The sequence below is a fragment of the Paramisgurnus dabryanus genome, chromosome 13 (genome assembly GCF_030506205.2).
Source record: "Paramisgurnus dabryanus chromosome 13, PD_genome_1.1, whole genome shotgun sequence".
Lineage (NCBI taxonomy): Eukaryota > Metazoa > Chordata > Actinopteri > Cypriniformes > Cobitidae > Paramisgurnus > Paramisgurnus dabryanus.
Window position 1 is genome coordinate 5,917,849 of NC_133349.1, and position 24,478 is coordinate 5,942,326.

The following is a 24,478-nucleotide window of genomic DNA, read 5'->3' on the forward strand; positions in this document are numbered from 1 at the left end:
CGTGGCAAAGCACGTGCGTCCATTGAAACCGTCGATAGAAAGATTTAATGTATTTCATCGCTGGACATTCACAACAGTTTGGTCATCCTACGTTATCTCATATTTTAATATTTTGTGAAAAGCAAAGCAGTGACTATATAAACAGTTACATAGAGCTTTATTTTATTAATGCATTGTTGTAAATAATCATGTAATACAGTGACAGATTCATTTTATGCTTCAGTAGATGTGAATGAAAACATTATTTGTACTAGAGAAGTTTCAATTTAATTCCCATAATGCACCACTGGTTTCTTACAGATAAAGTTCAAGTGTGCCACTTTGCACAACAACTGCCACCAAACTAGGAATTGGCTCAACCAATAGTGTGAGCTTGAGGCAGGGCGTGTTTGTTCAAAATATGAAAAAAGTTATTTGAAAACATTATTCTGATATTAATCTGATATTGAATGTCATTATTTTACACAGTACGTTTAGATGTTATTAATGATGCACATTCATGTTTTTTCTTTATCTTCTTAATTAAAAAAATAAAAATTGGATCATGGCGAAACAAACACTATCAATGACCTAAGACTATGATATGCTACTTATAAAATGATTTAAAGCTGTAAGCATAACTTTACACTCATTTTGCATTTGCATTTCAAGGTTTTCAACATCACATTCTAATAAAATTGCAAACGTTAAGTAATAAAAAAAACATTTCGGCTTATCAAATCAAAATCATACCTGAGCAATCATTCTGTATTATCCCGTTTATGCTCTTTCTCATGAGTTCATGTTCATCATCGTGAAGCTTCATCGCAAGCCTGCACTGTACCACTGCAGGCTTCGCACTGTAGGGCGGCGGTGCGATAGGCCTTCCACACCACAGCATCTCGGCGACACACCGTACCTCCGCCCCTTTTCTCCTCCGCCTCATCACGGTTGATGTCTCCTACGCACACCCAGCCGCCAGACGTTCCACCATTGGGACTGATGGCCCACTTGGAGTGGTCCTCTGTGGTCTTGAATGTCACACCCTGGCCCAGGGAAATGAGATCTACGTTCAGGACTTCCCAGCTAGGGGAGCAGTCAGAGGGCAGGATGCCCGTCGAGCGACGCCAGAACTGCACCAGCAGGTTGGACTGCAAAGCGGGTGCCACCCAGGAGTGATACAGGTCTGGATAGAAATGGCACAGTGAGATTAAGAGCAAGTTTAAGCATTTAATGACTTGACACGAAGGCTTCTTATTTTATTAAAGAATCAGTTTAATAAAAATGAAAATTTTATCATATACAGGTATGACTTGCCACCCTGATGTTGTTTCAGACCCATACACTGTTGTTTAGTTTTTGAAAACCCAGCTAAACTCATTTTCTACATAAGATAATCATATACATAACCAGGGCTTGACGTTAACACCCGCCAACCTGCCAAATGCAGGTAGATTTCAGCTGTGGCGGGTAAGACAGCCACTCCGAATAGCCACTTTGGCTGGTTTAATATAATTTTTTATTGTAGTTTTCTTTAAAGCCATGTGAAATAATAAACAATGCGCGGTGCGACACTAAAAAATGACTTTCTTACTTAGTTCTTTTGTCTTGATTTTAAAAGAAATATCTAAAAAATACTTAAATTAAGAAGCTCTTTCTTAATGAGCAAAATGACCTAAGAAAATAAGTCTAGTTTTTAGAGAAATAAATATACAATTTAAGTCAATTTGTGCTTAAAACAAGATTTTTTTTCTTGAAAATCATTTTTTGCAGTGTATGATTAAAATGGCAAAAAATACTTTTTACTTAGATATTTGTACTGTAAACAAGACAAAAAACTAACAAATCTTAAATTAAAAGCATTTTCTTGAGGAGCAAAATGACTTAAGAAAATAAGTCTAGTTTTTTGACAAAACATATGCACTTAATGTAAATTTGTGCTTAAAACAAGCAAAAATATCTGCCAATGGGGTAAAAAAATGTTTTTTCTTAAACACTTAATTCAAGCTAAATTTTCTCTCCCCATTGGCAGATATTTTTGCTTGTTTTAAGCACAAATTTACATTAAGTGCATATGTTTTGTCAAAAAAATAGACTTATTTTCTTAAGTCATTTTGCTCCTCAAGAAAATGCTTTTAATTTAAGATTTGTTAGTTTTTTTTGTCTTGTTTACAGTACAAATATCTAAGTAAAAAGTATTTTTTGCCATTTTAATCATACACTGCAAAAAATGATTTTCAAGAAAAAAAATCTTAGTATTTTTGTCTTGTTTTCAGTAAAAATATCTAAAAATTCTTAAATTAAGATGCTTTTTCTTGATGAGCAAAACGACCCAAAAAAATAAATCTAGTTTTTAGACTAAAACTATCAAATTTAAGTGATTTCGTGCATAAAACAAGCAAAAAAATCTGCTAATGGGGTAAGCAAAAAAACATTTCTCTTAAACACTAAATTCAAGAAAAATTCAAGAAAAATTTGCTTACCCCATTGGCAGATTTTTTGCTTGTTTTATGCACAAAATCACTTAAATTTGATATTTATAGTCTAAAAATTAGACTTATTTTCTTGGGTCGTTTTGCTCATCAAGAAAAAGCATCTTCATTTAAGAATTTTTATATATTTGTACTGAAAACAAGACAAAAATAATTTTCTTGAAAATAATTTTTTTGCAGTGTATAAAACGTATTTTTCCAACAACAAACTTGGGGCCAATGAAAATGCTAAGTGGCTAGTAACTTTGGAAAACTGTTGGCCACTGTGGCTGGTGAGCAAAAAAGCTAATGTCAAGCCCTGTATGTAGTGATGCACCGATGTATCGGCCGCCGATATTTATCAGCCGATTTTTGATGAATTTGAAACCATCGGCATATCGGCAATAGCACGAGAAAGGCCGATACCGATTGTTTATTAATTAACTGCATAAAGAAATCCATTATATGTAAAAAATGAGTTAATGTTGTTAATAAAATAAATGCTGAATAGCAAAAACCACCTTTGAAGGTTGTCATGTTGTCTTATTATATTTGTTTTAGCTTAATTTGTGCCTCTCTTATTATGTTGGTCAGTTGAATGTTAATTAGATCCAATCCATGTTCAGTAAAAATTATTTGATGCAGAAATAAACTAGCTAATTGACCAACTGTATAGTATTGTATACAAGTGTTTAATATCGGTATCGGCATCAGTATCGGCCAGAAGTTGTCTGTTTAAATCGGTATCGGCCCAAAAAATCCTATCGGTGCACCCCTAGTATGTAACATAAAGAACATTTTGTGAAAATATAGCTATGATATCTTTAATATTGACTAAGGTCATGTCAAACTGGAGGTCATCACTGGATTAAATCAAGTTGGGACTATGTAAATGTGTGTCGAATTAAAGCAGTATTACTGATACTGGGCGGAGGATATCTATATATCTAGGATATCCCAGCATGCTTTAAATGTGACTAAATGATAATAAATGCTGAAATAAAATGCTATTTTATGCATTTTAATAAAGATGAGAAAAAGGGATACTTATTTATTTTAGTATTTTGTTTAATCATTTGATGTACATCAATAAATAACTAGTGTACTGTATAGCTTCAGAACAATATGTGACCCTGGACCACAAAACCAGTTATAGGGGAAATAAAATAAAAAATTATACATCATGTGAAATATTTGGCCGAGAGACAACCATTTAAAAATCTAGAATCTGAGGGTGAAAAAAATCGAAATATTGAGAAAATTGCATTTGGCCAAATAAAGTCTTTAGCAACACCTATTACTAATGATAAATAATTTTTTTATATATTTACGATAGAAAGTTTACAAAATGTCTTAATGGAGCATAATCTTTACTTACTATCCTAATGATTTTTGGCATTAAAAAAATATTATTTTTGACCCATATAATGTATTGTACAAATATACCCATGCTACTTATGGCTGGTTTTCTGGTCCAGGGTCACACATTGTGATTCTTAAAATTCCTTTTAACCTTTTCTATTTGACATAAGGTTCCTATTGGTTTTCACTGATGTTTTAAAACACAAGCGTGAGTAAATATTCCCAGAATTTGCATTAGGTGAACTATTCCATTAACAACATAAACAGAACAAATTTGTTAAACAAACAGGAATAAATTAGTTGTGACTGGCGTTAAAGTGATGCTTACTTTCTCCATTACATCAGGATTAAAACCGAGACTTACCATTGGCGAAAGATGCACCTTTTGCAAAGCTAATGAACTCCGTTCCAGCCAATGAGAGAAGCGAGACGCTGCGATTGGCTGGAGAGGCGGAAACGTTTTCCCATTTATCCACATTATGTTTACAGAGCTGTGCCATGGCAGGTACAGCGGCAGCCAGAGATTCAGGAATACTGCAGTCGTAGATGTGAGGCTGATTGATTTTTAATTGCTCACCTGTGAACAATATCCAATAGGAAAAAATCTTTAATTGAAAGCAAATGCAGACTTTTATAAAAGCATTGCATAAGCAGCATGGGTTTGATGACACAAACTGATAGAATGTACATTTTAAAAAGCACTGTAAGTCATTTTGGACAACAATGAGCCAGATAAACAATAAACAGTAATATAGCAATGTCAATAATTATTTTAAATTGGTGTTTTTATCACATTGCTGTTTGCAGAATTTATAACAGCTATAAACCACTTATATATTGTATACATCTTAACAGATTGTTAAATGTGTATAAATTGTGTGATAAAAAGGGTTCAAATGACTCGAGTTCACGTTTGAAACCTAACCTAACCTCTTGTAGTTTATTGCTTCATTTCATTATTAAATAATTATTTGAATTTTATCATTTAAAAACAAGACTAAATAGATGCAAACAGCAGCACAGTGAGTGGTTAGTGTGTCAGACGGATCACTTTAATCGTATCTATGGAAACTGCATCCCATACATACTGTTAAGTATCATGCAAAATTCCCATTATCACCCCACCATCGCACTACATAGCAAAATATCAAACCAAGTGTTATCTGCAAGCAAATGATGCCAGGACATTTCTCACATTTAATTTTTTTAATGAATTAAGATTCATACCGATGGTCTGAAAGCGCTCAAAGGGATAAGTGACACAGATAAAGTTCTGTCCATTAGCTTTGCCAGTGCTGGGGTACGAAAACTGCCCCTCTGCTTTGGGAGGAGGGAAATGAGGCGTGCTGTGGACCAACCAGAAGCCCTGTTGTTTATCAAAGACAACAACACCTGAAACAGACAAAGGACACATTAACTGGATGAACAAAACGTGTGTTTTGGGTTTCGTTCATGTTTTAAAACCATGAAAAAGCACCTTTGGTATGGCCACAGGTCCTGCTTGCATCTCCTAAATCCTTCTGTTTTGGAGGCTGGTCATTATACAAGATGTACCCAACATCTCCACCCTGGAAAAAAAATAAGGAGCTTCTTCTCAAGAAACATGACTGTAATGGATGTGAGACTAATGTGAGGAGCATGTGATCTAAAGCAGTTCCTCTTTTGTTGTGAAATAAAATAAAGCCATAAACTCTCGTGTGTGTTTGTCTTTGCATTTTGCACCATAAACCAATTCTGCTTTTTCACATATAGGATCTTCCATCAGCAAAAAGATGTAGATGAAATGTTTTTAGTATGCATATGCGAATCAAGCTATTTTCAAATGTGGATCTAAGTTCTCATTTAAATCATAGGCTGTCATAAAGCTTGTTTATTTAAGAAATGTATGCATGTTAAATAATATCACTTTGCATTATTTCGTGTTGCGGGAGAATAAAGCGCATTAGTGATGCAGTGCACATCAATTTGGGTCTGACGGGGTAATAATGTGAACACAGTTGGTTGTTGAAAGTATAATCAGAAGGAACAAAAATCAGATAAGTGCATTAGACCCTACAGTGTTAAATCAGCTATTTTTACTACTTCTGCAAAAGGAGCAAAATGTGCAGACTACAGAAAACCAAATGCTGAGATCTATAAAATGACAGTCTCTGAGCAAAAATATTACTGGATTAGGGTTGGGCGATGTCCCCATAAATTGGCAGTTGACGATGGTTACGTAAACCATCGCGATGGACGATGATATCGTTAGGCGGGGGGGTATTTTAATTTTTCGTTATTATATAATTATTATTCGTTATTTTAATTTATTACTTCCACTTAAGAAGAGTTGTGCACTTTTTATTTTAATATATATTTTACATAAATACTATTCTGTACTTAAAATCTATAATTTTGTTATTTTACTATCCCAACTAATGTCTCTTTCCTATAGGTTGCACATAAGGGGAAAAAGTAGCTTTAGAAGAAGAGTTGTGCACTTTTAAGCACCTTTTAATCTCTTTACATAAATATTTTTTTTCTATTTAAAAGCTATAATTTCATTATTTTACTAACCCAACGACTCCTCCGCGCTTTCCAAATTTTGCACGTAAATATCTGTGCAAATGTGCCACCAGTACTCCGTCAGAGAGCGGGTCTTCAGCACCGCGGGGAGCAGCCAGCACTTCAATCCGCAGCTTATTAAAACTAGACAAAGTGAACAGGGCCAGACACATCTAAATTTAAACATGGTCTGTGTATGTAAATCCCGCGTTTCGGTCGGAGTGTTGTTCCCGTTTTCTTGTTCTTGACGTTCCCTGAATTCTGGGTTTATATCTTAATCTGCCGCTTCAGTGCAGTATAGACTCAATGTAACAATGAGCACGATCTCCCGAGACACTACAAAAGGCTACTAATAAATGATTAATATGGGCTGTTTTCTTGTACAAAATTAAATATTTTAAGATAAATGTACAACATGTAAAAAGACAAGATTCTAGCAATGTCAAGATTAGGGATGGGCATTTTCCAGTAATTTACTAATTTTTTATATTTAATTTTTCGAATATTTAAGCTCTTAAAGAACGAATATTCGTTTATTTAAATTATGTTAATTAAGACATGCGTGTTTTGTATTTTTCATTTTGTCATAATTTCACAGAAGGCTTATAATTAGGAAATATCCACAGCAAGCTAAACTTATATTCTGTATGTATATATGTATGTATTTTAAGTTGAAAACATTGTAAAAATATATATATATATTTTAAATTCTTCTTAAAAAATATCCTTCAGAAAAAAATGCGTTAAAACTTAATGCGGAGCGAAGTCTAGTCAAATCCTTAGTTTCAAGTCGGTCGTTAGTATTAATTCATTACTGTTTGATGTTACATACATTATATTATACCAAATATTATACACTAACCCCAAATCTAAGCGAAGTTTGAGGACTTGCGAAGTTTAAAGTTTGAGGACTTGACAAAGTAGGCTATCATCATTTAAACAGACTCAAAACACCAAGAGCCCGGAGCAAACGAAAAAACACATCTACATAACCGACTGCTCAGTCGCCATATAAATATCTTCTCAGTTTAGTTTGACGTATTTGTGAATAAAGAAAACCATATTTATCCTACCTGCTTCGGTGAAAGCCCGTTCTTCTGACTAGATACAATAATGCCGGTGCTGCGGAGAAAACTCTTCCTGATGATGGTTATCCGATAAAAACAACAGACGAATTGAACAAGATTGAAAATCTGTATTTAACATTATTTTACAAATAACGTAAGCTGGCTCGATACATTATTTTTGACTGTGCAAAGTTACTAACGTTAGCTTAATTTAACAACATTTTACAAAGACGGTGCTTTGCTTTAAACTGCCATGTGCAGTTATCCGGTTCATTTTCGAAAGAGCACCGCATATAATAAATGCTCTCCGTTTCATTTCGTTCTCCGTGTCTGTCTCTTTATTAACAAAATAAAGTAGACTTTATAACAGAAAGCTTACAAATCTCTCATGATGTGTTGATTCGGGCGGCTAAGAAGCACGTTTAATAACACGTGAGCCCTCACTGAGCCAGTGGCCAAATACGGCGCGGCGGGGACAAACCCGGAGATAAAAGGAAAAACTTAAATTCGTCTGCAATCTGCATTGCCAAACAATCAGAAATACATACAAATTAATCTTCATGTATATTTTACATTTAAGTCTGTAAAAGACAGTATAGATGAAGTGAAAAAGCATTTAATAAGTTGTTACCCTTTGGTGGCACATTAAAAACAAACAAACATTCGAATAGCATTTTTAAAATTCGAATTATTATTGCCATTCGAATATTCGAATATCCGTGCCCATCCCTAGTCAAGATCAAATGCCCGACAGGATATTTTCACAGACTAACACACGTCACGTCTCACGTCTTCTATTTAATTTATAGAGCAATTCACGCAAAGATATTAGGTTAACTATAGTCTATATAGAAGAGAGTAAGTGTATGTCGACTGGCAGCGGAGTGGGGAGGGGGCGTGGCATCACGATGGTGTCTCTCCATCGTGATGTCAGTCAACCATCACGATGGACGATGATATCGTCTATCGGCACAACCCTATTACTGGTAATGAAAATGTATGATCTGCAAAGGAAAAGCCGATTCGAGTGAATTTATACTCTAGGATGGTATCTGTCCAGTACCTCGTATAAAGGCCCGACTGTCCTGCCAACACAGCTTTGACTGTCATTAATTGAAGTCTTCCCATCAGCCCATCCTTCACTCCCTGCATCCATGTACAAATACTTCAGCCCCTCCTGTGCAGGCTCATGATGAAGGTGCGGCAGTTTGTAAAGGTAAAACCTGCAGAGAGGATAAGAAATATTCTTATGAGATCCATTACAACTGAAAAGAACAGCTAAAACCACCCAAAGTTGGTTGGCTAATTTCAGCTGGTCTCCAAGCCTGGTTTTAGCTGGTTAAGATGGTGTAGCAGGCTGGATTTAGAGGGATTTTGGAATTTTTAGCCAGTCAGGCTGGAAGATCAGCTGACCTTCCAGCTGAGGGTGCACTTCGGGCGCACCCACATATCCAAACCAAACTACGATCGGGCGTGCTTGACCCCCAAAACCTGGTTCATTTGACTAGTGTAATCGCTCTGTACCATGCATGGGCGCGGTTTGGTTAATCGCACCTTGGCGGGCTTGCAGAGGTGGGCTGGAGCCCGGTTCACTTAAGGGGGTGGCATCCAGGACGCGCAGCTTAGCGCCGTGTTGTTCTAAAACACTTGAACACATTGCTTTCTATGAGTTTACGCACATCGGCGCTGACAGGTGGCGCCTGTCCGCGCCGCCCAGCTACGACTCAGGAAGTTGCTCAAATCCCTCTCACGCCACACAGCGCCACTCACATAGTTTAACATCAAATAACATCATTTTGTCCCAAATCTTTAACGATTAACATTGGCTACTAACGTATATTTTGCATTTTGAAGTAGATGCTATCTGACGAAGCTCGAGCTATTTAATGTGCACTTCTGGTTTACGATACCTTCTAGTCGGCTGACGTGTTATCTGGTGCCCCCCAGCTGTTATTTTTTGTGCCCGGGCTTCGTTTAAAGTCTGAGGAAGACGCATGCTGTACGTTAAAAAAAAAACTTTGCAAACATTTCTTAGGATAACACCTCATCCGCGTCACTGCAGTCACGTGACTTTAGTCTCATGGATGCGCTTCACAACAGACGCAGAAGAGAAGACAATGCTGAATAAAGTTGTAATTTTTTTTATTTTTAGACCAAAATGTCTTTTTGATGCTTCAACACATTCTAACTGACCCACTGATATCACATGGACTACTTTGATGATGTTTTTATTACCTTTCTTGACATGTACAGTATACCGTACGTTGGTTTTTAAATGAAGGATGAACAAGCTCTCGGACTAAATATAAAACATCTTAAACTGTGTTCTGAAGATGAACAGAGGTCTTACGAGTTTGGTACGACATGAGGTTGAGTCATTAATGATATCATATTTGGGTGAACTATCCCTTTAAGAGAGCGCATTACCTCCTGTTTTCTTCAAAACAATCACATCCTAATGACGAAAACGCGTCCGGGCTTGGATACGCTCAGGTACAGTGTAAGTGCGTGCTTCTAAGGGAGTAGGAAAAATTGCGCTGGGGCACAGTTTGGTAGGGTTAGTCCTAAAGTGAGTGCGCCCTTAAACCAGTTTGACCAGGCTGGAAGCTTGGGCAGCTTGGCTAAGCTGTTTGGCTGGTTTTAGCCGGTTGAAGGGGGCATGCGCACCAAAGCTTTTAAGCCTGCGGCCGGCGCATGTTTTCAATTGTTTCCAATGGAAGCTTTCATTTTCAAAAAAGCCGGCAGCTAGCGTTTTTTCCACACTCAGCGCTGAGAGTTGAAAAATATTCAACTTTGGGTGAAAAGCTCAGCTCATCAATGTCAGTTCTCACGCGGCCGTCCAATCACAGTGGAGGAGGGGCGGGACATTACCACAGCAACCAACTGGCTCACAGCTCAAATATCACAGCGACCAAAGCGCTCAGCTGAAGAAAGCTGGCACCGGGGGTGCGTTCCACTCCAGTTTTAGACACACACTCGAGAACTTCCCTAAGCACTTCCCCTCAGGGGAATCCCTGTCGCCATTTTGAAGTGCGTTCCACTTCGTCAAGTGAACGAGGGAAGTTTGTATGGACAGACAAAGGGAGCGAGTCTGCTTCATTTGTACACTTCATGCAGCTTCATATCCCACAATCCAACACGATTGTGACGTCACTTCAGCAACTCGCGCTTTGCACATGGAGGGGGCGGTCTCCACTTTCCATGTGATCAAGGGCTTAGGGCGATCCATTTGAACCCACTTCAAGTGTTCTAGCAGTAGTGGGCACTCGTACAACGTAAGCAATGACGTACATCCGAGTGAACGAGACTGAGGGAAGTTAGCGAGGGAAGTTCATAAAAAAACGAACTGGAACGCAGGGTTGGTGTGCCTCATAATTCTTGAAAAGTGAAGCCTCTGGCTCTTTGATCGCCCCCTGGTGGCTGGCTGCAGTACAAGTCATAACCCCGCCCTCTCCATTCAAACAAATGGGACTCTGCTCTAAATAAAATAATTATTTACACTTCCAATAAAAGTTTCCGAAAGATAGTTTTAGTCCTTTAAAGTAGTTGTTATCAAATTGATATATGTTCAAGTGTTCATTTTTGTGATAACTTTCATTTTAGCTAGTTATTTGATGCTATAGAAACGGGGCGTGTCGTTAAGATTGGCGTGGTTTAATTGGTCGCGCGAGCGTTTGGGCAGAAGTTTGATACCGCGGCTCCGCCTCTGGCTCCACGGACAATTCCTTCTGCGCATGCCCTGGCTCCAAACTGACGTTTTTACGTAACATGGCGGCGACCGCGGACGGACATTTTTGGCTTCAATTCATTACAATGGAGGGAGGCGACGTCGCGTCGTCCATCTTTTTTTACAGTCTATGGCTGGCACTTAGCTGAAAAAACAGCTGACATTCGGTGTCCTCCAGGCGCGTTTAAAAGTTTTGCTGTGCACGCCCCTTAAGATGTAAGTAGCTTGTTTTGAGCTTGTCCTCACAGTCTGGCAAGTTGGTTAAGCTGGCTTTCCAGCCTGGTCAAGCTGGTGGGTCAGCTGATCTCCCAGCTTGACCAGCTAAAAAAAAACCACTATAAACACACTATATTAATATGCATTAATATGCACTATATATATATATATATATATATATATATATATATATATATGCATGTGTGTGTTAGACAAACCAGTCAACAGGTTTCCCCTGATCATCATAACACTGGATGGGAGAGGCAGCAGATACAGGCAGAAGCAACAGAAGAACATGAAGTAACATGTCGGAAATGAAGAAACCTAAAAGAAGTACAGCAGAGTTTCGTTTGTCAATAAAAAACACTGTGAAAATTAACAATGTAACAAACACAGTGTCTCTACACTGACACGCTGTTACAAAACTGCACGTTGGCATAATGGTTTACTTTATTCCTACCAAAACTGCGCTTTATTAAAACTGTAACTTAGCATAATGGTTTACTTTATTCCTACAAAACGTTTTACAGATAAAGTACATTAACGTCTATGTTGTTGATGATACATTACAGATCACAGACTTTACGTAAAAATTGAACAAATGCATATAAATATTGACAGAAATGTTAAGTTTACCTCAGGAGAGGGCAGATGTGGAGAGCTTAAAATGCAAGGCGACCATGTCAGCCCATTTAAAAGCGAAACTTTTTATCCTGATCTCGTGTCTCTGTCACATGTAGCAGGTTGATGAATCGTTTCAGTACCACAGAAATGAAAACAGTAGATGGAATGAGCGTTAGCATTAAACACGTCTTAAGATTTTGCCATGATGCTCTCCCTAATCATCCATGATGATAGGTTTAAATTATTATTTTATACTTCGTTGTACTCTTCTTAATTCATTGGCAACTTACAGTATGTTGATCAAACCACTGAGGCAGCGCGTAAAAGACGTCACGTGGTGTTGCTTATTTTTTTCAGCGCTGATCGGGAAGAACCAATCATCGTTATTTGTGATAACTGAATGAGAGATTAATTTTAGAAATCGTCGAGGTGGGTATCTATTAATATTCCAGATGAAAACATGGTATTTATGTATTTAAACAAGTTTTAGTGTATAAATATATCAAGTAAAATTATTTAATTTAGTATTCTGGTTTATTTTGGGTCACAGTGCGCCCCCTCAGGAAATGTTGACATACGTACTGGAAGAGATGTGACCATACGTCACTCATGAATATGAATTAGGTAATTTTACCCAACAAATGTAAGGTTGCAAGTCTGCGGAGTCAAATGTATTTATTAATTTTATTTATTTAATAATTTATTTATTTACATATTCCAATAATTCATTTTCATATTATTGCATTTATTTATATATTTTTTTAACGTTTGATCATTGCAGGTTTCGTCCTAAAAAATAATTTATTACATTTACCATTCATTAACAGAGAAAATGGGCACGTAAATAAAACCTCTACTTGGTATGATTTGGCTTATTAAAACAGTTTATTGCCTCTTTTTATTGTAATTATTTCTGTAATTGTTTTTAGTTGATGACTTACTGTACATTCTGAAATAATTAACGTTAGTTTTTTATATTAAAAAACATTTTAATTTAAAACGTTTTAAAGAATGCATAATTTATCTTTATCGTCCACATGTCAGAGCTGCACTTCCTTTTACTTACCAGAAGAGGTCGCCTCAGCCTGTTTAAAAATATCTGCAAAGTGTTTCAAGTCTGGAGCAAACACCCAGGATTCCTCTCTTCTCTTACACGCGCCCATTCGAAGGACTACAAACAGACTGGTGATGAGTTAAATCAAGTGTCTTGGTCAGAAATGATACATGCATAAATACATTAACAATTATCAAATATGAAATGTCTAGTTTTTGATATGGATTTTATCCTGGGTAAAGCACGCTTATTTTGACTCACTATTTATGGATACTAGGGTGGAGTATGGAGCACACATTCAACTTTACCTCCATACAGCATCACTGATCGTCTTAATTTTCATCTACATTATGGTTATTGTTTATGTGACGCTTAGGTGCGGATTGAGACATGTTTGTTTCCCTGAAAATGAAAAAAAAAAAACAAAAAAAGTAATCACATCCCAGACAGTAGACGACTTGGCCCGGATCTGCACCGTACAGTAGCTGCTGACTTTGCCATTCATCCAGTGCAGATTTGGGCCGGAGTCGTCTGCTGATCTGGCTGCCAAAAATATATTTCACTTTAACTATAAAAACATAGGTTCAGATCAAAGTCGGTAACAATGGACATCAAAGTGATGATTTTAGTAATTGATTTTAAAATTTGACAAGGCCTTAGTCAACATTATTTATTTAACATTTTATTATGTACTAGGATGACTTTATGTAGAAAACAGTTGACAAAAAATGACTAGCTGGTTTTCACAAGCTGGGTGACAAAAGCCAATGCCAGACACACAATTATTCATAATCACTGTTCCCTTGAATATGAACTTGTAGATATGTAACTAAAATTAGTTAAATTATGTCATTGTAATTTTGAAGTCATTAACTAAAAGCTTTTATGAAATCACAGTGATGTTACTGATAGCTCGGATGCCCTTAATGAGTTTTAAAGGGATGAAGGGTATGAAGAGTACAGTATGTGGGTGTCAGCGACTTACTGAAGGTGGAGTTGGGTTTCACTGGAGACAGAACCAGAGTTCAGATCCTCAGAGAGACGGAGACAGGCGTATGCCAACCAGAATCACTTCTACCCTTCATCAACTTCTGCTTTCTTCGGCTCAGCGTCCTATGCTGTGCTTTTGTTCATCTCTCTGATGGCAATCAGCTCTCAACAATTGTGTCTTTGAAAACACAGGCAGCTTTAAGTGTTACGGAACAGAAAAACAGCATCACAATCCAGGTACAATTCATAAGCTTATTCTCAGTTATTGAATTGTCTGCTTAGTTAATATTTTTTAAAGTTATTTACAGTCTTTATCTGCTTTAACAATGGAGCAGGGTTCAAATCTGAGATGTGGATACGTGAAATTGTGACCTTCATATACGTAACGGCTGTTGCAGGTAATAATTTTGGACATATCATGTTCGATAGACAGACAGACAGACAGACAGACAGATAGATAGATAGATGAATAAATGGACGGATGGACAGACAGATAGACTAGATGTGTGTGTATATATGGATGGATGGATAGATCCAATAGATAGTCCTATAGACAGTTAGTTTTAATGGATGGATGGTGGATGGAAATGCCATATATAAAGTGGATGGATGGACGGACAGATAGATAGAAAATTGATATACAAAGGTAAGAATGGATGATAGGCAGGTATGATAGATGGATAGATAGATTTGGTGGATGGAAAGCGATATATAAAGTGGATGGATGAACGGACAGACAGACAGACTGGATAGACGGATGGATAGACAGACGGATGATAGATTGGATGGATGGTGGATGTAAAAGCGATATATAAATTGGATGGATGAATGGACGAATGAACAAATAGACAGACTGGATGGATGGACAGATAAATAGAAAATTGATACATAAAGTTATGGATGGATGAATGGATAACAGGCAGATATGTAGATAGGTAGATTGACAGATTTGCTGGATAGATGGTGGATGGAAATGCAATATAAAGTGGATGGAAGGATGAATGAACGGATGACAGACAGACAGACTGCATGTATATATGTTATGTATGTATGGATGGATGGATGAATGGATAGATAGTTTGATAGATAGTTTGATAGACAGTTTTAATGGATGGATGGTGGATGGAAATGCCATATATAAAGTGGATGGATGGACGGACGGACGGACGGACAGATAGATAGAAAATTGATATACAAAGTGAATGGATGATAGGCAGGTATTTAGATAGATGGATAGATAGATTTGGGGGATAGATAGATGGATGGAAAAGCGATATATAAAGTGGATTGATGAATGGACGCATGAACGGATGGACTGACAGACTGGATAGATGGATGGACGGATGGAAAGATTGGATGGATGGTGGATGGATAAGCGATAAATAAAGTGGATGGATGAATGGACGAATGAACGGATGGACAGACAGACTGGATAGATGGATGGATGGAAAGATTGGATGAATGGTGGATGGAAAAGCGATAAATAAAGTGGATGGATGAATGGACGAATGAACGGATGGACAGACAGACTGGATAGTTGGATGGACGGATAGTGGATGGAAAAGCGATAAATAAAGTGGATGGATGAATGGACGAATGAACGGATGGACAGACGGCCTGGATAGTTGGATGGATGGAAAGATTGGATGAATGGTGGATGGAAAAGCGATATATAAAGTGGATTGATGAATGGACGCATGAACGGATGGACTGACAGACTGGATAGATGGATGGACGGATGGAAAGATTGGATGGATGGTGGATGGATAAGCGATAAATAAAGTGGATGGATGAATGGACGAATGAACGGATGGACAGACAGACTGGATAGATGGATGGATGGAAAGATTGGATGAATGGTGGATGGAAAAGCGATAAATAAAGTGGATGGATGAATGGACGAATGAACGGATGGACAGACAGACTGGATAGTTGGATGGATGGATAGTGGATGGAAAAGCGATAAATAAAGTGGATGGATGAATGGACGAATGAACGGATGGACAGAAAGAGTGGATATATGGATAGATGGATGGACGGATAGATTGGATGGATGGGGGATGGAAATGCGATATACTGTATAACGTGGATAGATTAATGGATGAATGAACGGATGGACAAACAGAGTGGATATATGGATAGATGGATGATAGATTGGATGGATGGTGGATGGAAAAGTGATATATAAAGTGGATGGATGAATAGATGAATGGATGAATGAATGGATGGACAGACAGACAGATGGATGGATGGATGGACGGATAGATTGGATGGATGGGGGATGGAAATGCGATATACTGTATAAAGTGGATAGATGAATGGACGAATGAACGGATGCACAGACAGAGTGGATATATGGATAGATGGACAGATGGATGGATAGATTGGATGGATGGAAAAGCAAAATATAAAGTGGATGGATGAATAGACGAATGAACAGATGGACAGACTGGATGGATGGACAGATAGATAGAAAATTTATTTATAAAGTTATGGATGGATGAATGAATGGATAATAGGCAGGTATGTATGTATGTATATATGTATATATGTATGTATGTATGGATAGATAGATAGATAGATAGATAGATAGATAGATAGATAGATAGATAGATAGATAGATAGATAGATAGATAGATAGATAGATAGATAGATAGATAGATAGATGCTTAAGTTACTTGAGTGCCCTTGGTACAGAGGTTTTTTATATTGTATTGATCTGTTTTTCAATAGCACACACCTCAATTTGGTCAGTGCTGGTCTCACTCATTCTTCTTCTTTTGTTGAACAGAAGTAGGGGCGGGTACATGGCTGATCTATTTTTCAAGAAAGGACATTTGCGTTTGGGCTGGGACCACATTAACACTGCCATGCCGTTACGACTACCCCTCACCCTACAGCTCAACACAAGTGATGTGGTTTCAAATCTCCGCAGAGGGCAAACGGGAGATCGCCTACCATTCAGATGGGAACACTATGAGTCCCTCATTCAGGGACAGGGTCAAATACATGGGAGGCCACAAAAGATGCAGTTTACAGATCACAAACGTGAAACTGAGCGATGCAGGAACGTACCATTTCAGATTCGAGACAGACCACCAGCAGGGCAGATGGACGTCACCTGATGCTATCAGTCTCTCCGTCACAGGTGAGGTCACACTTCAAATGTTTTTTTATGCTGAATTTCATTTGTTTATATTTAGTAATTAATAAATTGATTTTATGATAAATGACCCTGAAACAGTTGAGATGTGGCATGTTTTGGATACAGATCTTCAGGTTCATGTACATCCGTCAAGAATAAGCAACATGTTTGCTGCTGGAGAGACGGTTTTTGTAAGCTGTGTGGCCCGAGGCTGTGGCGCCCCTGGCAGGAACCTTGCCCTTTATCGCAACGGAGTCAACCTGGGGCAGTCCAGCAAGCCATCGGCCATCTATAACTTTAACAGCCCAAATGCAGGTACCTACACCTGCCGACCAATTCCCCCTCAAAACGTTCAGTCACCTGGTGTCGTCCTGGCTCTTGGCTGTGAGTAAAACCAATTATGCTGTTTAAAACACCAAGGCTTGATGTATAGTAAGCACATTTGGCATTTTGTTCCTCTAGCTGAATTGGGTTGCAATGCACAGAGCACACATAGGTCTTCTTAAATACTAAAAGGGTGTATACCTTTTGTTGATTTGGATAAAAGCGTCTTCCAAATGCATAAATATAAATGACATCTCTTTCTTTAAGATGCTCCACGATATACCACGGTAAACATCATCCCTCAGGAAGCGGTCCGAGAGGGCGATTCAGTGACTCTGACTTGTAGCAGTGATGGAGCTCCACCAGTAGAAAGTTTTGCATGGTTTAAGGAAGGAGAAAGCGGAAGTGTGCCAGACAGTTTTAATCCTGAGCTGAGATTGTGGAGTTTGGATTACAGGGACCACGGAGAATACTTCTGTGAGGCCCGCAACACGCTCGGCACAGACCGGTCCAGACCAGTTTTACTGAATGTTACCTGTAAGTTTGGTCAGACGATGCTGTGATTGTTATTTCAATGCTTATCTGTATATATCTATAGGTTCAAATGGTTTGGGGAAAATAATTTTAATAACTCAGAGTTGCGTAAAATATGGACAAACCCAACAACTGGTTTAAATTAACTCAAAAATTTACATATTTGACTCGACTATGGCTTGTATGGAGCGTATATTTTTTTGCAATGTGTGCAGTTAATCATAAATTAGCTTTAAATGTCACTCTATTTTGGTTTTGAAGTGACCAGACACTTTAACTTTTCACTTTTTTTTATTTCCTGTTTATCAGTCTTGCTGACCTGATGTCTTTGTGGGCGAGATGTGTCTTTTAGTCACTGGTACTTGTGTAATCACTTGTATTTTGGCAGGACATGATGTCACATTGTCACATACTGTCTGGCAACCTCCAGTAGATCAAAGTTCAAATCAAAGTGTGCATTTTAAAGCATATCGGGAAACCATGTGGAGCTAAGCCATTAAAGGGATAGTTCGCCCCCCAAAAAATAAAAAACTATTTACTTACCATTATGTTGTTAAAAATCTGTGAGTTTCTTTGATTCCATTGAACATAAGAAAATATATTTTGATAAATGATAGTAATCACACAGTTGATGGTACCCATTGATTTCCATAATATTTTTTTCCCTACTATGGAAATCAATAAGTACCATCAATAACCAAAATATCTTATTTTTTTGCTTAACAGAATAATGAAACTCATACAGGTTAAGAACAACATGAGGGTGAGTAATGAGGACATTTCACAAGACTTTTTAAGATGTTAAATAAATCTTTGGTGTCCCCAGAGTACATATGTGAAGTTCAAAATACCAATTTATTATAGCATGTTAAAATTGTCACTTTGGTGTGTGCCAAAAATGTGCCGCTTTGGGTGTGTCCTTTAAAATGCAAATGAGCTGATCTCTGCACTAAATGGCAGTGCCGTGGCTGGATAGTGCAGATTAAGGGGCGGTATTTTTATAATAAGATCCCCTTCTGACATCACAAGGGGAGCCAAATTTTAATTATCTATTTTTCACATGCTTGCAGATAATGGTTTACTAAAACTAAGTTACTGGGTTGATCTTTTAAAATTTTTTAGGTTGGTATAAACACTGAGGACCAAATTATAGCACTTAAACATGGAACAAGTAAGATTTTTATGCAATGTCCCCTTTAAAGGGAACTGATCCATATCTAAGGACCAAAATACCACAGAGGCTTTGGGTGGGCAACACCCTAGAAACAGCATTGGAATAAACTATAGGACTATTTAGTGTTTTCATATTTCTCATTGTAAATTAAAATTCAAACAACTTGATATTAATCTTAATCTAATGTTCAAATCTTATGTTATGACTACTTTTAGTTGCCAGGATGAACAATTGGCAAAATCCTTAACCAATTTCAACACGTATTTGGGTCAGTGACAAAAACGGATTGGCATGATGAGAAATTCAAAAATCTTTTTAAAAAAACATATTAAACTCAGGTTTATTTCAATGCACATGGTGTGTTTATGTTAATTTTATGCAATAAAAAATTACGTTTGCACCATTTTTATGTAAGTTAAGACTGAATGTACCTGAAAATGTCAAATGGCGTAACCTCCAATTGTGCCAAAGAATGAGAAATATTAAATATTTTATCCACCTTGATGGCATGTAAGTGTAATCATCAAAAATCATTTTAAAATACCATTTTAATAGTTATTTCTAAATGTAAATTTTAATGCGTTTTTGTAATATTTGTCCTGACATATTCTGAAAACAGCTCTGTATTCTAAATAATCTTTGACAAATTATGCAAAGATGTATGTAAAAAAAATCATATTACATTAAACTAGATGATTATATTATTACACAGTTTTTTATGAATATATTTATATTTTAATTGAATAAAAAAACTAGTTACACCAATTGACACAGATGGGTTACACCACATTGGACTTTTTTGCAATTATCCCCCAAATATTCTTTCAAAATAAAATAAAACCAGAAATTTTAGACTTGGTTCTCAGAAAAGAGAATGTATGCAAGTAATCTGAATATTTATTTAGAAATTTTAATGCTTTTACATTTAATTGAACCATACAGACAAAATAATCAACTATGCACTAAATGCAGATTTAAATGATTTTTAACAAAATATTTTGCTTTCAGACCCCCCAAAGAACACAAGAGTCTTGATCAGTCCTAAAGGAGATGTCATGGAAGGGTTTGCCGTCAATTTGACCTGCAGCACCAACGCCAACCCTCCCGCAGAGAAATACGCCTGGTACAAAATGAACGGTGGTCAGCCCTGGACCAAAGGTGCTGCTCAAAATCTCACCTTCCTTAGTGTGCGTTCCCATCATGCTGGGCAATACTACTGTACCGCATGGAACGTGTTTGGCATGGGGACATCGCCCACTGTTTCCCTTTCTGTGTTTTGTAAGTTTATACCACTTGTACGTGAAAACGTTTTCAAAATCGTGCAGTCACATAAAAAACTGTTTCTTACCTTCTTAAATACCTTCTGTACTATTTGACCTCTCTCGTTCTTTCTCTCTCTTTTTCAGATGCCCCTAAAAACACCTCTGTACTGGCTCGTCCCTCCCCTGTGATCGACGCGGGCAGCTCACTGACGCTGACCTGCAGCAGTCAGGCAAACCCAGCGGTGGAGAACTACACCTGGCACCGGATCAATGCGGCTGACGCCTGGGAAACTCGATCGGGTCCCAGCTACACCATTGCTGAGGTCAGCCCTGGAGCCAGCGGACAGTACTACTGCGTGGCCCGCAACCGCATTGGAACGAACAGTTCCCCCATTCTTACTGTAAAAGTTCGGGGTTAGTGCACTGCAAAGTGACTTATTGTTTGTTTCTTGTTTGTTTAAGATAAGCTTAAATAGTATCAGATAAACTAAGGTCATGGCAATCGGTAACATGACTGGACGCTTGGTCCCTTTAGCCAAAAAAATTGGACGTAACCATTTTATGGAATCAGTGGAAATACTGTAAATATAATTTTCTGCATTGTTATTAATGATGTTATGCTGATAAAAAGATTTAGAAGATGCTATGATTTATATGAGTTCAATGTTGGTGTGATGACAGTACATTGATTTGATGTCCAGGCCGACTGAAAGTGATTGCATTGGCGTCTGCAGTGGGCGTCTCTGTGGGACTCATCTCACTAACAGTGGTTGTCATGATCAGGTGACTGTTGAATTTAGGGCTGCACTGTTTTGAAAGGGCACCTTTTAGGCAAATAATGTGTGTTGGCAGTGTGTGAACAGAACCACCCTACGATGAAAAAAATCCACCCGCTCCTTGTTTTCTAATCGCAATTAAACCAAAACAGTCTCATTAGACATGCCGTTTTGATTTTCTTATCAATGTGAGGTCACATTGATAAAGCCCCGCCCACTTACCATCATTCTGCATTACTATAATTTCCACCCTGAGCGAGTTGTATTCTGTCCATTAGATACTATTGTCTCAGATTGTATTAATCAGATCTATTTGACTGAAAGCAAACACTGTCTGTTTGTGAGGAGCTGTAGCTCATTTGCATTTAAAGGTACAGACATTAAAACAGCACACTTTTGCTCCCACTCAAATTGGGGGATTTTGGACATGCTATAATAAATGATCTGTGGGGTATTTTAACCTGAAACTTCACAGGCACATACCTGGCACACTTGAGACTTATTTTACATCTTTGAACTCTTTTCCCGCCAGCATTTTTTAAAAAAAAGTTGCCAGCCAGCGCCAGCATTTTTCATGATTTTCACAAAAGTTTAATGCCTTCCAGAAAATGTTCTTCTTTAAATATATAAACAAACAATATATCAGATGAAAGAACAGACCCTCTGATTTCAAACAAAAACCCGTTTCATCCTACCTTCATTAGTTCTCTTGTAATCACCTCTCAAACATGGGTAGGTTTATTCAAAAACACCCAATTTTGAGCAAAAAGCTGAGATAATTCAATTTTTGCGAAGGACTTTTCATAGAGATCCCATTCAGAGCGATCTTTAAAACAGACACGGAGTTCTTTCTCTTTCACGTGAGGCGCTACTTCCGGGTTGTATAAGTTGCAGAAAGACGGAAAATCTCGTCATTGGCGGGGAAGCGTTTTCTCTTAATTGACGAGATATCTCGTCAATGGCGGTGAAAGAGTTAAAAAGGCCATAATAGGTGCCCTTTAAAAATATACAAAATATATTTATTGACCCTTTGTAATATTTTGATTTTCAATATATTGTGCATCTCACACTATTTCATGTTTCTTTTGTAGTAAAAACATGCATCGTGTGGATAATGAAAATTTAGCAGATGATAAACAGGTAACTCAGTTTGTGTTATTCATTCAAATCTTCCCAAAAACAGTCATATTAATGTATAACTTGCTTTTTAAAACAGTGTTCACCAGAAGGTGATTTACCAATGAGCCAAACCCACTTTAGTGAATCAATATCAGAGACATTTCTCCTCAAGGCCACAAAAATGTCAGACATTCCGGTAAGTTTCTTTATATTTTCTCGCTGACTTCCTCCACTCCCAGTATGGAACATCAAGGCTGTTCATACATTAAACGTTTGTAGCCTGTCATGTGTGTGGTTTCTTTTTTTTAAATATGCGTTTTAAATATGCGTTCTTCGTGCCGAGTGCGTGAATGTGCATCACGTGTCTTGTCAAAATAAGTGCCTGTTGCAGACGTGTCTAAAGGGTTGCCAGATACTCGCATAATCTCATGCGTAATCAGAGTTTGATGTTAAGGGAGTGTTTTGTGTGTATTTTGTGAACGTCTCTTTTATCATAAACAGTTTTGACGCGTGTGCAACAAGCACTTATTTTGACAAAACACGTGATGCACATGGTTCACATGATGCAACAAACACATAATTTGAAAACGCAAGCAACACACGACACTCCAAACACTTATTTTGAATTAGTGCCCCTTGGATGAGCAATCACAAGCCGCCACTGTGTATTTGACAAGGTGGCTAATTCATATGGGTCGTACAAAAGCGTAAAATTATTACAAAAAAACATTAATGATAACCCACCCCTAAACCCAACGTGATTGGGGCAAAAGCAGATCATACTAAAACATACAAATAGCCACCTTGTAAAATGCAGTACATGTGAATTGCAATGAGATTGTGTTAGATTTTTGTATAAGCTAGGAAGTAGTAGACAACAAGGCAGCTTATTAGGTTTTGGAACAGAGCCATAGAGTGGCAAATGAAAAATACCACATGATATGACATATATTGATTTAATGTATGTGTCTGAACAGGAGGAGCCAGATGAGATGTATGAAAGTAGTCATCCCTCCATCATGCCCTTAAAAGAAGCTGCGCAGAGCACAGAGGAACCAGAAAAATTCAACTACATTACGGTGCATTATTCACGCACACCCAGGTTAAACACTTACACAATTCATATGTGCTGGATTGTGCCAGTCTTTTATAGTATTAAGATCTATAAAATACTTTATTTACAGTATGGACCAGGTGAAGGTTACAAACCTATCTCCAGATCGTGAGAAGAAACTGAAAGATGACCCAAGTGTTTATACTCTTCTTACCAAGCAGCCGCGACAAGATCAAACATGTGACAACAGTTTGGGATATTTTTAAAGCGACAAACCTTAAGTATTTATGGACTTTTAAAATGCTTGTTGTTCACAACATCAGTAAAATGTAACACTAGACAGTACTGGAAAAATCTTGCTCATATATGCAGTGAGTTTGGTTGTTTACTTCAATTGTGTGTCCATCTGTTTGTTTAAGTAAAAATCCAGATATACAGAAATCCAGAGATATGTTGTCAAAAATATTCTTAGATTTATTAATCTCATCATGAAAAGTTTATTCCACTTACTGTAAAAAAATTCATTACAATTCAGTAGACAAATTGTTTTAGTGGTTTCATACAAAAAGCTCAAATAAATTTCTTACCAACTTCAGTATGACATGTGGTTTTATTATTGTTACAGATTTTCCAGCACTAGTTTTACTATAATCACTGATTCTAGGCATGACCTAATGTGAAAACTAGTCAAGAAAGAACACACCTGAAAAGTTAGTTAGAATAATAGTCTAACTTATAATAATAAAAGTTAGTACAATAACAATGTGTTTCTGCTATTTGCACTACTTTATTTAAAGAATATATACCATACACTAAAAAACAAATTTTTCAGACACCAGATATAATTTTTGATATTTTTTACTATTGTGCTTTCTAAAAACATTTACAAAAGTTTTACTTGGACGGTACCTTTTAAAAAGATGTACCATTTTGGTACATATATGTACATTTTAAAGGTATCAATGTGTTCCTTTTTTACGTACAAAAGTGTACTTTTGGAAAAGTTACCGCCCCAGTGATAACTTTTGTACCTTCTTGTACCTGACACTATAGTCA

General features: G+C 37.3%; 2 protein-coding genes across 3 annotated transcripts; one reads left to right on the top strand and one right to left on the bottom strand.

Moving 5' to 3' along the window:
• Nucleotides 1–235: 235 nt before the first annotated feature.
• dnase2 (deoxyribonuclease II, lysosomal) lies at nt 236–12,308 on the bottom strand. Its single transcript, XM_065298800.2, has 8 exons — nt 12,281–12,308; nt 12,003–12,093; nt 11,585–11,690; nt 8,487–8,646; nt 5,290–5,380; nt 5,040–5,204; nt 4,177–4,389; nt 236–1,165 (listed from the first exon to the last, which is right to left on the bottom strand). Exons 3-8 carry the CDS (start codon nt 11,671–11,673, stop codon nt 789–791), a joined length of 1,095 nt encoding a protein of 364 aa, XP_065154872.1. The 5' UTR covers nt 11,674–11,690; nt 12,003–12,093; nt 12,281–12,308; the 3' UTR covers nt 236–788.
• A 1,217-nt stretch (nt 12,309–13,525) lies between these two features.
• LOC135789142 (B-cell receptor CD22) lies at nt 13,526–24,017 on the top strand. 2 transcript variants are annotated; one of them, XM_065298796.2, is made up of 12 exons: nt 13,526–14,271; nt 14,370–14,432; nt 16,826–17,182; nt 17,306–17,563; nt 17,771–18,040; nt 20,220–20,489; nt 20,618–20,887; nt 21,175–21,256; nt 22,341–22,389; nt 22,466–22,564; nt 23,346–23,447; nt 23,553–24,017. In XM_065298796.2, exons 2-12 carry the CDS (start codon nt 14,384–14,386, stop codon nt 23,592–23,594), a joined length of 1,848 nt encoding a protein of 615 aa, XP_065154868.1. In that variant the 5' UTR covers nt 13,526–14,271; nt 14,370–14,383; the 3' UTR covers nt 23,595–24,017. The 2 variants fall into 2 exon arrangements, with proteins under 2 accessions (XP_065154868.1, XP_065154867.1); XM_065298795.2 differs by having other exon boundaries at nt 13,527–14,271; nt 23,346–23,470.
• Nucleotides 24,018–24,478: the final 461 nt, after the last annotated feature.

Bases quoted from the DNA above. Each gene is read 5' to 3' on its own strand.
- dnase2 (XM_065298800.2), bottom strand. From the start codon at position 11,673: ATGTTACTTCATGTTCTTCTGTTGCTTCTGCCTGTATCTGCTGCCTCT. The intron at 5,381-8,486 runs GTACTGGACAGA...TTTTTTTTCCAG, and splicing joins CAGTCGGGCCTTTATACGAG to GGTGGAGATGTTGGGTACAT. The intron at 4,390-5,039 runs GTATGAATCTTA...TATTGTTCACAG, and splicing joins TGAGCGCTTTCAGACCATCG to GTGAGCAATTAAAAATCAAT.
- LOC135789142 (XM_065298795.2), top strand. From the start codon at position 14,384: ATGTGGATACGTGAAATTGTGACCTTCATATACGTAACGGCTGTTGCA. The intron at 22,565-23,345 runs GTAAGTTTCTTT...GTGTCTGAACAG, and splicing joins CAAAAATGTCAGACATTCCG to GAGGAGCCAGATGAGATGTA. The intron at 23,471-23,552 runs GTTAAACACTTA...CTTTATTTACAG, and splicing joins CATTATTCACGCACACCCAG to TATGGACCAGGTGAAGGTTA.